This window comes from Pogoniulus pusillus, chromosome 11 (assembly GCF_015220805.1).
Source record: "Pogoniulus pusillus isolate bPogPus1 chromosome 11, bPogPus1.pri, whole genome shotgun sequence".
In the NCBI taxonomy this organism is placed as follows: Eukaryota; Metazoa; Chordata; class Aves; order Piciformes; family Lybiidae; genus Pogoniulus; species Pogoniulus pusillus.
This window is the reverse complement of record NC_087274.1, coordinates 29,040,955-29,057,267: the sequence shown is the minus strand read 5'-3', so window position 1 is coordinate 29,057,267 and position 16,313 is coordinate 29,040,955. Positions and strand designations below refer to the sequence as shown.

Below are 16,313 nucleotides of genomic sequence, written 5' to 3'. Positions count from 1 at the left end.
TTGCCTTTTTCCAAGGAGCCAGAGACATCTGGTTAGAAGCTTTTATGGGTTTGTTTTATCTCTAGGATAAATGTTAATGTTTTAGAAGCATCTGAGAGTTCAAACCTGCCTGTCCAATTAGGGAGAAAGGCACAAGCTGACTGCAGCAGGGAAGGGAAATGAGCTCAGAAGTGTGCAGGGTGGTGGCGTGCTCCTACCAGAGCAGCTTGTTCCATCCTTGTGTTGGAGCTTGGTGTTCACGGCAGGCTTTCTCTCCTAGGAGTTACAAATAGAGCTTGGACATGTGCTACTAACATTTTCCTCAAGAAGAAACAGTGAAAATAGCCCAGCCTGGAGTTGTGTAAAATGATGGCTCCTTTCCTCCTTTTCTCCTCTCTTCCCTTTTTTTTTGTACCACCCTCCTTGTCTCTCCTACTGCTTTTAATTGGGGTTTCCCTTCAGGGTGACATTGCCTGCCCAGAGGTGCTCTGCCTGACATTGCAGCCCAGACCTTTTGTCACTGTCTGCCCTAGGTCATGCTCTCCCAAACCTTCACGCTTGTACTGAGCTGCTGCACATGACTTAATCTGCAGTGATTTGCTGCTTTGAGAAATGTCATCCCCTGGGGAAAAAAATCCACTGTTCCATTCTTTCTGGTGTAGTAGCTAAAGCATTTTGTCTTCTGGATAGGGCATGGTGAGATGAATTTGTATATGGTGATGACAATAAATTAGTAGCATCTTTTCAGCCTGAAATTCAAGATCTTAACTTAAAGTCCAAGGTCAAAATCTGCATCAGTTAGGAAAGTTAGCAGAATTCTGAGGAGGCAGGCAGTAACTGAGGAAGTGTTTAGCAGAACGATGGAACAGGCACTGTTTAAGCCTCACAACAGAGGTAAGAAACGTTTGGCTTGTATGGAAAGTGGCTGTCATGGTAAGTCAAAGTCCTGGATCCACTTAGGGCTTTCTTTCAAGGCTTTCATTTGCATTTAAAAATGTCTGGGAAAGACATTGTGGGGGCTGGTAACATCGTGTCTGAGAGAGGCTTCTCATTCTCCAGCATGGAGAATGGGACGCTGAGCTGGCTTGTGAGCCCCGTTCTGCCCTAACTTAGCCTAACTGGTAAACTTTGCTGAAGAAAGAGGGGGATGTGAATCTGCTTGCCTCAGGTTTTTATTTCAGAAAGCTTTCTGTTTTCTCCAAAAGAGAGGAAAAAAAACCAAATGTTGACTTGTCAAAAGTTTCGATGACACTGAGTTGTCATCTGCCAGTCGACATCAATCTAAATCATCCATCCAAATCCCCCGTGGGGTTCAGGATGCCAAGGAACATTGCATTGTGCCCTGCACTAGACCTAGTTAAGACTTTTAGGACTGGTAAATTATTCAAAAGCTTTAGGAAACTCATTGTGTGTAGAAATCAGTTTCTAAATGGACCCAGCTCAGAGTTGTAGGGAAGATAAGCAATAAAGTGCTCACCAAGTGTGGTGGAGGGGAAGAATAATTATGCAAGATGCTATTTTTCCAAAATGACTGTTGTTTATTAATTTTGCTCTTCAGAACTCTCAGCACCCCTGACCACTGATTTTTATTAATATTTAGGTTCTTGCACAATCATGGAAACATTCTATGGATAATATCTTGCTAAGGAGGGGTTTGAAGCTGGGATAGGGGTGAATTGTAATGAGGCTGATGTAAAAATATGAAATAATTTATTGATTATACAAAGAAAACTTCCGCAAACTTCTTTATAATTAACACAGACAGATTCTGGGATGTGGTTGGTAAAACTGGTTTGCAGAATGTATCTGCACAGCCAAATTAAATGATGGAGGAAAAATCTGTAGAAAGGTTTATAACTAGAGAGACTTGCAGCACAAACTGCCACTGAAAGGTTAAGCATAAACCTTTACAAAGTTGAGTAAAGAGAGGTAGGCTACTCACTGGTCAAAGGTCTCAATATTTGCACTGCAAAAGCATAAGCAGGAAAATACAGATAGTTAAAGCCAGGTGGTGGACTTCAGGTGGTGATGGTGCAATGTGGCTTTGCTGCTTGTTCAGTCCAAACTGAGGTCTGGTTGACTGGATAGGGCTGAGTGCTAGGTTGGACTGGATGATCTTGGAGGTCTCTTCCAACCTGGCTGATTCTATGATTCTAATAACTGGAGTTTGCTAAGTAATTTTCCTAAGGAGTAGATATTCATCCAAACAGTGCCTGCTCTATCAGGCTGTCTTTTGTCCTAGGTCCTTTGAGAATGAAAGTTAGATCAGCCCAGTCTTAGACTTGCCTAGGTCTTGTATTTGGGCAAAAGGACTCAGTAATACTGGACTGAGTAATGGCCTAACTCAGTGGAAAAAGGAAGAATTTGTGTCTCTGAAATATTGATGTTTCTCTTCAGAGGAAGTAGTTCATGGAATGAAAGTTTCAAGCCTGTTAAAATGACTTATAAATCACAGTTCAGCTTCTGGGAGTGCTTCCCAAATGGAGTTACTTGGATTGCAGATAAAGTGATAACCTCAATGCTGCAGATCGTGGCCCCTGGTAAAGGCCAGGAAGAGGTTACATGAAAGGACTTCTTGTCTTGGTGTCATGTAGAATCACAATTATCTTTACAGGTAATTGAGTGGTTTTCCAGAGGGGTTTTCTTTCTGAAGTCTCACAGAATAACAAGATGCTGCTGGGAGCTTTATAGTATCCCTGAACTCCACAGCTCCTGCATGTGCGTTTTGCTCTCTTGAGAGTCTGTTGTTGCATTCCCAATATGTTCCTAGGTGATAATGGAAGCAAGAAAATAGCCTGGATTAAACCTGACCAAAACAAAATGGATGTGACCCTAACAGGTGTTAGGAATTAGGAAGAACTATCTGGATTTTTGCAGTTTAATTCTGCTAGGGATATCAACCTCACCTGTAGCAACATTCCCAACAGTCAGCATTATGTGGTGGTGTTGTGCCACATATGCCAGCAGCTGCCTTCCCTAATGTCCCTGGGTGCTTCACTAGGTGGAAGGAAGCACTTCTTGGTGTTACAAATGCTGCACTAAAGATTCCCTCACATTGCAACCCTTACAGGAGCAGAGAAATGGTAAATAAAGTCTCAGTACAGAAGAGACTAGCAGATTTCCCAAGGTGAAATCTGGGTTTTATTTACAACTAATTAATCTCTTGTTTGAGAAGTTATTGCTCAGTTAGGAAGTGTTTGCTGCGCTCTCTGAACAAAGAAGGAAGCATGCAGAAAGAATGGAAGAAAATAGTGGGAAAAGCTATTGGAAAAGCAAACCAGTGCCTCTGTTCCAACCTAGATTCCAGCCAGTTAGCTGTACAGATGCCTTAGCGGCAAGTCCAATGCTCTTGCATCTCTGTGGACACAGATGGTAGCTCTTGTAGTGTCACTGCCAACCTGTGGTCTTGGAGCCAAGACTGTGGGACTGCCCCTGTCTCTGCTCAGAAGTTCAGTGGGTAAAGCTTGGGGTTTTTTTTCTTTCTGTAAGGCTTTCATAGCATGGGAAAATGATGCCTTGTTGAAGCAAACATTTTGTGGAGTTTGAGGGCAGGCCTGGAAAATATGTTTGAATGAGAGGAACTTAAAGGATAGGAATCCATGTCTTGCAAGAATCTTTTATCCCTTTGTCCCTATTTAAAGGAGGGGAGAAGGACAGGAAAAGGGTGACATGGGACTTTTTCACTAGGATAGAGTCTTTGTGTCATTTTGAGCCTCTGCCACTGAGTCTGCAGGCATGGTGCCCTTACTTCTGTCAGGAAGGCAGCTCCATTTTAGTTTCTAGTTCTAGTAAGTGGTGATGATTCAGACATTAGAACAGTAAAATTACTCAGACATTTTGCTTAATTTTCTTGTGGCTTCAAACTCCATTTTCCTGTACTTTGCTCTCAAAATGAAGGAGCTGCAGTTTCTGTGAGCATAGGCACTTTATTCTGCCTCTATCAGATGAAGTTTAAACGGAGAATTTCTTGCCTGTGACAGAAGAGAGTTGACTTTTAAATATGTGAGCAGGTGAACCCCCAAAAGTATCAACTAAAGAATTAATTGCAAAGTTTGTATGTATTTCAGATTAATTTGATCTTCAAATAAGATGACAGCAGAGAGATGGATGACACAAAGCTCTCCTCTACAATGTCATGTTTCTCTATTAATGAATCCACTCTGTTCACTGTCTGCCTTGTATTTACTTCTGCATAAGGCATCATGCTAGGCATTAAATCTTTCCAAACAGCTTTCAAGTTAACAGGGATTTACCAAACAGATGGGGAGAAAATTGGTGGTGGTGATTCATAAACGTGGTGGATCCACTGAGCTTCTGGATGAAATGGGAACAGGCTCATCCTGTTCCTCCCCAGCAGCTCTCAGAAACTAAGCATCCATTTCCATTCTTTGCTTCACAAAAAAAGAAACCCTGAATCCAAGATGCTTTGGCATAAAAGAGTAATTGCCATTCCTTTTTTTTTTTGGGGGGGGGGAACAATGAGAAAACATCTTTTGGTTCAATTTCAACTAAATTGTTTCCTCCTCTCATTTTTCACCTTGGCAGCCAAAGCAATAAAAAAAACCCTACCCCAAAAAGCCTGCTTTTCTGCTGGGTGCATTCAGTATAGGCATGTGCTTGTAGTTTAGGGCACTTAAATCCCCAGCGTCCCAGCACATTTGAACATGATCTGTTGTGTACACAAGCACCATCTACATGCAGTTGTGTTTTGGAGGCAGGTGTCTGCTTCTGCACATGGAAGCATTCATCATTTCTGCAGCTGCAATTTGGGAAGGCCACTGAAAAGGTGACCTCTGCTACATTCTTTAGGGGAATTAGAAAAATATGCTGAATTCTGACCTTGATGTATAACAGGTTGCAGCTTGAATCTCACATCACTTTCATCCTCTTCACTAATATGAACCCTTTGACTGTTTTTTGTTGATTTCACAACGATGTAAAGGAAGCAAAAACAACTGTTGGGAGGGAAGCATGCCTAGAAAGATTCATCTGACATTTCCTTTTGGAAATGGTAGGCTTTCCATAAAAACCTGCTCTTCTAACCCATATCCCCTTGGAAAATCTTTCATTAATAACGCTTCAGCTTCTGTGAGTTAAGGAGAATGCTACCTGTTGGCAGCAGTCACACTAGAGAGAAAGTGCATCCTTCCATGTCTCCCTACGAGGAGAGGCTGAGGGAGCTGGGGTTGTTTAGCCTGGAGAAGAGGAGGCTCAGGGGTGACCTTATTGCTGTCTGCAACTACCTGAGGGGTGGTTGTGGCCAGGAGGAGGTTGCTCTCTTCTCTCAGGTGGCCAGCACCAGAACGAGAGGACACAGCCTCAGGCTGCGCCAGGGGAAATTTAGGCTGGAGGTGAGGAGAAAGTTCTTCACTGAGAGAGTCATTGGACACTGGAATGGGCTGCCCGGGGAGGTGGTGGAGTCGCCATCCCTGGAGCTGTTCAAGGCAGGATTGGATGTGGCACTTGGTGCCATGGTCTAGCCTTGAGCTCTGTGGTGAAGGGTTGGACTTGATGATCTGTGAGGTCTCTTCCAACCCTGATGATACTGTGATACTGTGACTTTTACTCCCTCAGCTTGGAAAGTCCATTGCCATGGCATGGGGACGTCGTGTGTCTTGCTGTGTGTTCAAAGGCACTGTCATTGATGTGGACTACAACAGGCAAAACAAAAAGAAGATGGTCACATTTATTTGCTTTGTAGTTAGGTTGTTATGTTCTGTAGTGGAGGTCTATGTGTGGCAAAGGACTCAGCTCTTTGAGCTCACCATAAACTGATAAGAAACTTTGCATTCCTTTGGGGCAAAAGACAGCTGAGAAACTTAGTGCTGGTTTAATGTAAATGGCCTCTGATATCTTGTGACCTGTAAGGTGGATTGAGTGTTCACTCTGAAATTACAATGGGGATATAAAAATAATAGGGAAGTGTGACAGTTAAAAAATACCCTGACAGAGCAGTAAGTCCTCTGACAGTTGCAACTCATGCTGATGGGATTCAGTCCAGGACATGAAGCCATGTTTGGGGAGCAAGATCTAAGTACCACTTTTTAGTAGAGCTCTGTGACTGCTGCCATTTAAGTGAAAGCTTTCCAGGAGACAGGCTGAAAGTTGTTCAAATAATTAACTACCATTTCTCAGTCTGATTTCCAGGTTGGCCACATACTTTCTGTTGGATTTGGAGGTTTAAATCCACAAAGAATTTCAGGGACCTGCCTTTTTACACATGCTTGGCATTCTTGCTTAGGTGCTGCCCAGAAGAAATGAGACATCATCCAAGAGAGAGACACTGAGCTTGTCCACGTCACCTGGGTATGGGGTCCTCAACTGACCCTGATTCAAACTCTAGGTTTTAGTGTCAGTAGTTTCACGTGTTAGAAGGCTGTCCTAAAGAACTAGTTGTCCCATTCCACCTGCACCTGTCATGTCAAGTTAGCAGAGCAGGGCAGCACAGGACCATGCAGACAAATTCTGCTGCCTTGGCAGCATGCTGCTTCAGATGTCATGGTTGATGACAAAGTCATCTAGGAGGGAGCAAAAGCCAACACAACACTTGAGAGATGAAAGCAGCGTGTCTAGAATGAGAGAAGTGTCTGATTTCAAACAAAAGTAGCTGTGCCTCATGTAGTTGTCATCACCAATCCTCAGTGCAACTGCAACACTTGGAGAATTGAAGTTGCTGCATTAAACACCCAAATAAATCCCACGTGTGCTGTCACCCTGGCAGTAGTACAGCAGGAACACTCCTGCCACTCTGAGGTCTGGAAACATTCTTAGATACTCAAACCAAGCTGCTGCAGCTTCAGCTATGCTGCTTCAAGGATCTGGTGGCTTTATCAGCCATCAAGCTGCTCAGACTTATTTCTTTCACAGTATCACAGTATCATCAGAGTTGGAAGAGACCTCACAGATCATCAAGTCCAACCCTTTACCACAGAGCTCAAGGCTAGACCATGGCACCAAGTGCCACGTCCAACCTTGCCTTGAAGTGCCCCAGGGACGGCGACTCCACCACCTCCCCGGGCAGCCCATTCATTTTTGTCCGGAGACACTGTGGCTAACAGTTCAGAGGAAGCCACCATGACAGCCACCAGACAGGAAGCTGCTCCAAGTATGTCTTCATTTATATGGCTTTAGATTCATGATGTGGGACTTTGTGGCTAAAATCTGGCTCCTCTGACAAACAGTGTTCTGATGCCATGAAAACCTCGGAATCAAATCCCAAAGAGCACCCAGAAAAGCTGAAGAGGAAGGTCAGTGTGGTGGTTATGCCTCTGACATCAGAGATAAGCAGTTGGTGTGAAAGTAAGGTTAATTTCTCCTGAGTGAAGCCAAGGAAGCTGAATGTTTGCCTGATAAGTTTTTGGGAGTCACCAGCATCAGCACCATCATAGCTTCAGACAGTGGTTTGTAAGGTGACACAGCTATTGGTGCTCATCTGTACTAGGAACACTTACTGAATAGAATCATAGAATCAACCAGGTTGGGAGAGACCTCCAAGATCATCCAGTCCAATCTAGCACCCAGTCCTATCCAGTCACTACGTGCCTCATCCAGTCTTTGCTTGAACACCTCCAGGGACAGCGTCTCCACCACCTCCCTGGGCAGCCCATTCCGATGGCAAATCGCTCCGTGAAGAGAGAAGAAGCCCTGAATTTGCTGGCAAAGGTGATCACTGCACAGAATTTGTGTTAAATTAGCTTCCCTGATGATGAGCTTTATCAGGAACAGAAATAACCAGCAATCTTCCAGCAAATAGTTTAAATGAGTTATCTTAAAAACTGCATTAAACTGTCGCAGCTATCAAATGATGCAATCAAATTAAAAAATGATGTGCTCGTAAATGAACTGGGAACAAATGCACAAAGTTGTTATGGCAACTGAAACACTGCAGTTAAAATTATGGGTTCCAAATTCCTGCAAATAAAAGCCAACGAATTTCCAAGGTAATTGGAATTTCCTTCAAAGATTATTTATCACTGCATCATCTTTCATCGTTTTGGCAGAATTGATTTGATAGTTTTCTAATGAAGTATAATTCATCAAGGAGAAGGGTTTAGTAGCTTGTGAATTAGTATCATCTTGATGTTTAACTTCTGCTCATCAGTAACACTTGCTGCACTCTTCCAGGTTTTTGGGTTTTTTTCCATCTGTGTGATTTGCTTGGATGTGTGTATTTTGTACCTGGGCAATCACAGAATCACAGGATGTTAGAGGTTGGAAGAGATCATCCAGTCCGACCTCACTGTCAAAGCAGGATCACCCATGGTACTCGTACAAACATAGAATCAAGCAGGTTGGAAGAGACCTCCAAGCTCATCCAGTCCAACCTAGCACCCAGCCCTGGCCAATCAACCAGACCATGGCACTAAGTGCCTCAGCCAGGCTTTTCCTGAACACTTCCATGGACAGAGACTCCACCACGTCCCTGGGCAGCCCATTCCAATGGCCAAGTCTGCATCCAGGCAGGTTTTGAATGTCTCCAGAGGAGACTCCACCACATCCCTGGGCAGCCCATTCCAATGGCCAAGCCTGCATCCAGGCATGTTTTGAATCTCTCCAGAGGAGACTCCACCACGTCCCTGGGCAGCCCATTCCAATGGCCAAGTCTGCATCCAGGCATGTTTTGAATCTCTCCAGAGAAGGAGACTCCACCACGTCCCTGGGCAGCCCATTCCAATGGCCAAGTCTGCATCCAGGCATGTTTTGAATCTCTCCAGAGAAGGAGACTCCACCACGTCCCTGGGCAGCCCATTCCAACGGCCAAGCCTGCATCCAGGCATGTTTTGAATCTCTCCAGAGGAGACTCCACCACGTCCCTGGGCAGCCCATTCCAATGGCCAAGACTGCATCCAGGCATGTTTTGAATCTCTCCAGAGGAGGCTCCACCACATCCCTGAGCAGCCCATTCCAATGGCCAAGTCTGCATTCAGATAGGCTTTTAATGTCTCCAGGGAAGGAGAGTCCACAACCTCTCTGGGCAGCCTGCTCCAGTGCTCTGTCACCCTCACTGTAAAGAAGTTTCTCCTCACGCCGAGATGAAACCTTCTGTGTTCCAGTTTGTGGCTGTCGCTCCTTGTCTTATTGCTGGGCACCACCAAAAAGAGATTGGCCTCAACCACTTGACACCCACCCCTCAGATATTTATATACTCTGATGAGATCTCCTCTCAATCTTCTGTTCTCCAGACTAAACAGCCTCAGTCTTTCTTCACAGGGGAGGTGCTTAAGCCCCCCAGTTAGACTGTGACTGCAGCTAATATTGCTTTGTTGTTGCTCCTTTTTTTGTCTAAGCCATCGAATCCTGCTTAAAACCTGCCTTTCTTCCTTACCTTGCAGAAACAGTTCTTTTGAATTCCAGTGATGCTTAGCAATGCATTTAAAGGGGCTCCTCTGATGTTACTACAGCCCCCTGTCTTCAGCAGAGCACAAAGTGTACCTTTAGCAGCAGTGTTCAGAATCACAAGGCCACATTTTCAAGCCTCTTGCTCAGCTGTGTGTGCAAGTACAACCCAATTCTTTCAATCTTTCTTCATTGGTCCCATTTGCTAAGCAGCTTATGAATCATCCTTGCCCCTCTTCAAATTAATTTTTAGTGGGTATATGCATGAACCATCAAAAGTTTGGCAGGGTATTATTTCAGAGACTCCACCAGTGCCAAGCTTATCAAAACAGTTGCCTTCTGCTTTCCAGTTCTGGATACAACCTACAAACAGGGTCTGGAACACAAACCCTATGAGGAGAGGCTGAGGGAGCTGGGGTTGTTTAGCCTGGAGAAGAGGAGGCTCAGGGCAGAGCTCATTGCTGGCTACAACTACCTGAAGGGAGGTTGTAGCCAGGTGGGGTTGGTCTCTTCTCCCAGACAACCAGCAATATAGCAAGGGGACACAGTCTCGAGTTGTGCTGGGGGAAGTCTAGGCTGGATGTTAGGAGGAAGTTGTTGGCAGAGAGAGTGATTGGCATTGGAATGGTCTGCCCAGGGAGGTGGTGGAGGCACCGTCCCTGGAGGTGTTCAGGAAAAGCCTGGCTGAGGCACTTGGTGCCACGGTCTAGTTGACTGGCTAGGGCTGGGTGCTAGGTTGGACTGGATGAGCTTGGAGGTCTCTTCCAGTCTGGTTGATTCTGTGATTCTATGATCAGCTCTTCTTTTATGGCAACACTGCATACTTGGTTTAATCCCCCAGGATTCCCCAAGATTTTTCTTTGACATTTGGAAATCATTCTCCACTTTGGTTTTGCAGCTTTGATGAAAGCTGTTGGCTTTTTTTTCTGCCTAGGAGTAGGTTTTTTTGCAGTTGGTTTTGGACAGTTTCATCAGAAGGGTTTCTGAGCGCTGCTGCCGTCAGTCAAGGTCTGCACCCTTTGTCTTGTGTTCTCCACAACATTTTGTGTGTTTGTTAATCAACCACACAGACCTTAATGAAAATTATTGACTGTGGACCTACCATATCTTTCTGCTACATACATCAAAATGGAATCATAGATTTCTTTGAGTTGGAAAAGACCTTTAGGATCATCAAGTCCAACTAACATTTCCCTGTTTGATAGCTAGGTTGTTAAAATGGATTCTTCTTGTTGGATACATTCTCCCATTCCTCATTGTGCTGATTTTATCTGCAATGGTCTTTTCTTTTTCCTGTTGAGATAATGTCAGCTAGAAGGGTGTCAGAGTTCTAACAGAACTCACAACATGCTTTGTTTTCTCTTTACCCATCAAGCTAGTTCTCCTCTAAAAGGAAATTACATTAGTTTGATGTTATTTGAGTTTGACAAATCCATGGTGATTTTGTTATCACTTTAATTATCTCCAAGGTACTTATAAGTGCATAGCTTAATAATTTGTTTTGTATCTTTGTGGGTATCCAAATTAATTCTGTAACTCCCTGGGCTCTGCTTCACTGAGTTATATATTGTTGTGGGTTAACCCCAGCTGATGACTAAACCCCACGCAGCTGCTCGCTCACTTCCCCCTTAGTGGGACAGGGAAGTGGATCAAAAGAGTGAAGGTGAGAAAGCTTGTGGGCTGAGATGAAAGCAGTGCAAGAGGCAAAGCCAAGCCATGCACCAAGCAAAGCAAGGAGCTCACTGAATACTTCCCATCAGCAGGCAGCTGTGCAGGCATCTCCAGGGGAACCAGGCCCCTTCATGCAGCATGGTTACTTGAGAAGATAAACCCCATCACTCTGAATGTCCCACTCCCTTCCTTCTTCTGCCACCTTTCCACAGTGTGGAGAAGCCTTTTAGTCAGTGTGGGTCCATCTGCCCAGTTGTGTGTCCTCCCACTCTGTTGTACAGCCCCAGACAGAAAGGCTTTGACTGTGTGAGCGCTGCTCAGGAGCAGCTCAATGATCCCTGTGTTCCCAGCACTGCTTTCAACACAAAGCCAAAATGCAGCCCCAGACTATTATCACAGTATCACACAGTATCACAGTATCATCAGGATTGGAAGAGACCTCACAGATCATCAAGTCCAACCCTTTACCACAGAGCTCAAGGCTAGACCATGGCACCAAGTGCCACGTCCAACCTTGCCTTGAACAGCCCCAGGGACAGCGACTCGAACAATTCTCTATCCCAGCCCAAAGCAGCATATATCTATGAGTTTATATACACACTTCTATGTATGTGGACAAGTATATATAGATACACACAAAATGTTTCCCTTTCCATAGTCATCTAGAGTCACCTTCATCCTCTATGAGGTCTCAAAGATGATTATAATGATTCAGAGAGTTAGTTTGATGCTTTCAGGAGAACTTCATTGAACTCAGTCAAGCATCTCCCTTGTTTTTCTTACTAATCTGCCTGAGATAGCTGACATGAATGAAGAAAATTTCATCTAGAAAATACTTAGCTTGAGGTGGGAGTGAAGCTTTGACAGGACTTGGCTCCTTGCACTTGAATGTATTTGTTGATAATTGAGTTTGTAGAAGAAATGTTTTGTGATGCCTAAAGAAGCGTTGCTGAGGTAGGCAGCTGTGTGAGCACGTGGTGAAGTCTGCCTTATGTTAGTACTTTGTGAGGAGAGAGAAAGAGTTCTGAAATCAAAAAGTGCAGGTATTTAGCATGCAAAAGACACCTTGTGCCTGTCAGCACAGCCAGGCATACTGTGGCAGGCTTTGTGGGAAAAGCTTGAGACCACCTAGGCAGTCACTTTATTGAGCATGTCAATACCAGTGACGAAGATTGTAAAGTGACAGCACCTCTCAGGATCCAGCTGAACCAGAAAAAAAGGAACCAAAACCTGTAGATCTCAGTGGGTGAAGTGGGACCACACACACCTGTGTGCACACCCAGCCAGTGGAGCAGACACCTTCTGTAGTTATTGTGTTGTTTCTGCTTCTGAGCCATGGCTGCATTGAGAAGGAAAGGAACTAGGTGATCCAAGTTCTTTAATCTCAGAGCATTGCAAGAAAAGAGTGAGACATGCCAGCTGAGAGCACAAGTTGCTGTTCAATGAAGTGCACTTCTGGTGGTGGTGTTTTGCTGTGAGCATGGCAGGCAGTCATCTGGAGATGCTACATCTCTGTGCTGCGGCTGAGAAACAAAGGCACCAGGAAGGAAAAGGGGAAATCATTACAGCTCTTTAGCCACTGGGACTGATTTCAACCTGACTTAGGGAAAATGACACCTCACAGCACTTAGATTATTGTAAGGATAGGGATGTTTATTTGGTGCCAGGTGACAGAGTGGATCGCTCCACAAAGCTCTGCACACCTGCACCTCCTTCAGGTAAAGTACCTATGCTACAAAATCGTACGTATTCAGTGCAAGGGTAGGATTAGTACATTTAGTTCTAGGAGTAGGTGGAGTTATTACAGTCAGTTCTTGGAACTCATGCTCTCTTCACACATGCTCGTTGCCACCTGGTGGTTGTGTTTTGGGGTCTTTTGGATGAAGGCTTGGCATCTGGAGAAGAGGAGGCTCAGAGGTGATCTTATTGCTGTCTACAACTACCTGAAGGGTAGTTGTGGCCAGGAGGAGGTTGCTCTCTTCTCTCAGGTGGCCAGCACCAGAATGAGAGGACACAGCCTCAAGCTATGCCAGGGGAAATTTAGGCTGGAGGTGAGGAGAAAGTTCTTCCCTGAGAGAGTCATTGGACACTGGAATGGGCTGCCCGGGGAGGTGGTGGAGTCGCCGTCCCTGGAGCTGTTCAAGGCAGGATTGGACGTGGCACTTGGTGCCATGGTCTGGCCTTGAGCTCTGTGGTAAAGGGTTGGCCTTGATGATCTGTGAGGTCTCTTCCAACCTTGGTGATACTGTGATCTTCCATGGTCTGCACTCTACCTTGTGTCCACCTGGCATCAATTGTGGGTCACGTTCTCAGCCAAAGTTTCTGATGTTCTCTGCTTTAAATACCGTATTATTCTTCTCCGTGGGAGTGTTTCTGGTCCTTCTCATGCTTATACCACCTTCTTTGTGTATCCGTGGTCGATGATGCCTTATGCAGTTAGTGTGTTACCTACGTGTTGAGAAATGGTTAAAGGACAGGGAACATGGGTCCCTGGAAGCTTTGTACAATCTAGTCCTTGATGTGAGGTCTGAGTGTATTGAGATGCAGAAAGCCACAGTGGTGTATGTGATGAAGCTCAAAGGCATTTGTCCTTGAGCCTTCTGATAACTTCTGCAGGACTGTGTCCTGATAGAAGGAGTAACTAGCTTTAGCAGGAAACTGTGAGTAGGAGGACCATGCAAATTCCAATCTTTAGATGAGCCAATGGCTAAAGAGCAGTAGTAAATAGCATGCTGGGTTCGCAATGACATGTACACTGATGTTCTGAGTATAAAAGCCTGATGTTTGCAATCAGCTTTGGACTGTCTTGTAGCTAACTCATATTGAGTCATCTCTTGACTTGCCCAAATCCCACCCCAACACCTACATTGCTACATTCTGTATTTTCTATCCCCCTTTTCCTGTATCAAACCTCTCTGGTGTTGGGAACTAGCTGAAAAATGGGGGGCATGAGCCCTTGGAAGCTTGTACAATCAAGCCTTGGATGTGAGGTCTGAGCACTGGAGCTGCAGTAAACCGCAGTGCTGTGTGTGAAGAAGCTCAGAGGAATTTGTCCTTGAGCCTTCTGATAAACAGCTTCTGTGGGACTGTGTCCAGAGTAGGAGGGAAATAGGAGGAAAATGCAGATTCCAATATCTAGGTGCACTGAATGCTTTTGCAGTAACCGCAAGTAGGGAGGATTATGCATGTTCAAATATTTAGACGTGCCAAATGCTAGTGAACAGTACCATGCTGCATGCTGTGTGTGCTCACTTTTCTCACCCTAACTGAAAAGTATGTGCTTTTTAACTTGAAGCCTGATGCTCTCAATGAACTGTGGATCACTTGGACAGCATAGCTCACATTGAGTCGTCTCCTTGCTTTCCCACTCCCTTCCGCGCTCTGGTAAACTCCAGAGCTCTGCATCCATCTACCAGGGAAGATACCTACTGTGATGGAGCTGCTTTTGTGCTGCAGAGAATCCACCATCTGCCCTACCCAACATCCACTTTGAACCTGGAGTTAGGACAAGAGAAAGGGCTGTGCACGGCAGAGGGCTTTGAGCAAAACTCTACCATTCCTGCTGTGTCTGGATTTGGACAAAAGCGAGGGCAAAACAAAAGGAATGAATTAGTTTGGGGAGTGCTGCTAAAGCTTGGAATACGAACTCTGAGCAGCATTAACTACACAGGAATTTTTGGCTTCAGAGTCAACCTTAAATTCTTTGGCAAGTAAGCCATGTAAGCCTGATACAAACCACAAAATATATTTGACTTGTGCCCAAATCGGGTATTTATCCTTTCTAATTTGTTGCTGCATGTCATACTTGCTTGTTTTGGTTTGGAAATAAATATACTGACTTGGAAAACATGGGCTGTTTTGAAAGTGCACCTTGGTTTTTAAAGCAAGGAGATTTCCTTTTCCATTCCCCACCCCAAGGGAAAGATTTGTAGCTTGTGGCTGGTTTTTATTCTCTATTGGACTATCTGAAATGAAGAGGAGGCAGAGTTCTTCAGCCTTACGTGTAGATGAAGTGTATTCTCTGCAAATGAATACCACTCCTTGACACTGCTGTGAGTTCAGTCAACAGCAAATTGCCATCTGAAATCTGCAGAAGTTGGGGGAAAAAAAAAACCACAAAGCAACAAAACCAACTGAGGAAGTTGCACTCTAATCATAAGTAATGAGTGACAGAGCTGGAAACTGAATCCTTTGCTCCTGTTTTCTGCTCCCTGGTCTGAGCTTCCCGTCACAACCCGAGAGCTCTGAATGCTTCACATAACAAGACAGCAGACTAAGCTGTTGGCTGCCAAATGAGATAAAGCAGCAGATTTCCAGTTGAATTTCTGGATAGTTTACTGGGGAGGTGGGGGGGGGGGGGAACCCAGCTCATCTCTGGGCTGCATTTTTTCATTGTAAAGTTTCATGCTCAGTTCACAAATGTTTTCTAAGTAGACACGCTGTATGTGAAGAGGAATAAAAGCAGAAGGGAAATTAAGCAAGGACCTTTTAGAAACAAACCATGCAATTGGGAAGGAAAAGACAGAGCTGAAATTGTGAATCTCAGCTGTGTTATTTCTTTGCAGTAAGGTTTTACATTTGATTCTTTTCTTCAGAGTCTTCGGACACATTAGCTACCGTTCGGACTGGGAGCTGGTGAAGGTGGACTTCAGGCCATCCTTCCCCAGGGAGTGCACTGATGATGACTATGAGTCCTGGGAGCTCACAAACCTACAGGTATTCATGGCCTTATGTTAATTGCCCAGCTTTTCCTTGGCTTTCAGATTCCTGCAGAAGTGTGTGCTAGGGAAATGTTTTCATACAGAACTTGGATGCTACATCTGCAGCTTGGATCTCCTTCTGTGAGTCTATGCTGATTTAACGAGACTTTAAAATGAGAGAGGATTTTGTGTTCCCTTTGGTTGTGTGATCTGTGTCCTGGGAAAAAGCAGAAGTGTATCTGGTGATCTGCCATAATAATAGGTGGTCCTGCTGGATTCTGCAGCAGTTGCCATCAAGTGAAGTGTGTGATATTGATTGAAGCAGTTTCAGCATGCAGCCCTGTGTTCTGCCAACTTCCTGACCACATGCTGTACTCAGATAGAAGCTGCCATTAGTAAAACCCATTCCAGAAGTAATTCAGCGTCTCCGTGGACTAATCCTGTAATGCAGTGCAGTTGTTTTGGGCAATGCCATGTCTGCAGTAGTGCACTCCACCACGACAGGCTGGGAGGTGATCTGCTGGAAAGCAGACCTGTAGAGAGGGACCTGGGGGTCCTGGTGGCTAACAAGTTCCCCATGGCACAGCAATGTGCCCTTGTGGCCAAGAAGGCCAATGGGATCCTGGG

General features: G+C 44.9%; 1 protein-coding gene across 6 annotated transcripts in view; it reads left to right on the top strand.

The window, feature by feature from the left end:
- The window catches only part of SORCS2 (sortilin related VPS10 domain containing receptor 2), a 671,789-nt gene that overhangs the window by 615,081 nt on the left and 40,395 nt on the right, over positions 1-16,313 (top strand). For all 6 annotated transcript variants that reach the window (XM_064151649.1, XM_064151651.1, XM_064151646.1 and 3 more), the window contains exon 15: positions 15,582-15,702. In XM_064151649.1, coding sequence (XP_064007719.1) covers positions 15,582-15,702 — 121 coding nt within the window. The remainder of the gene's footprint in view (positions 1-15,581; positions 15,703-16,313) is intronic.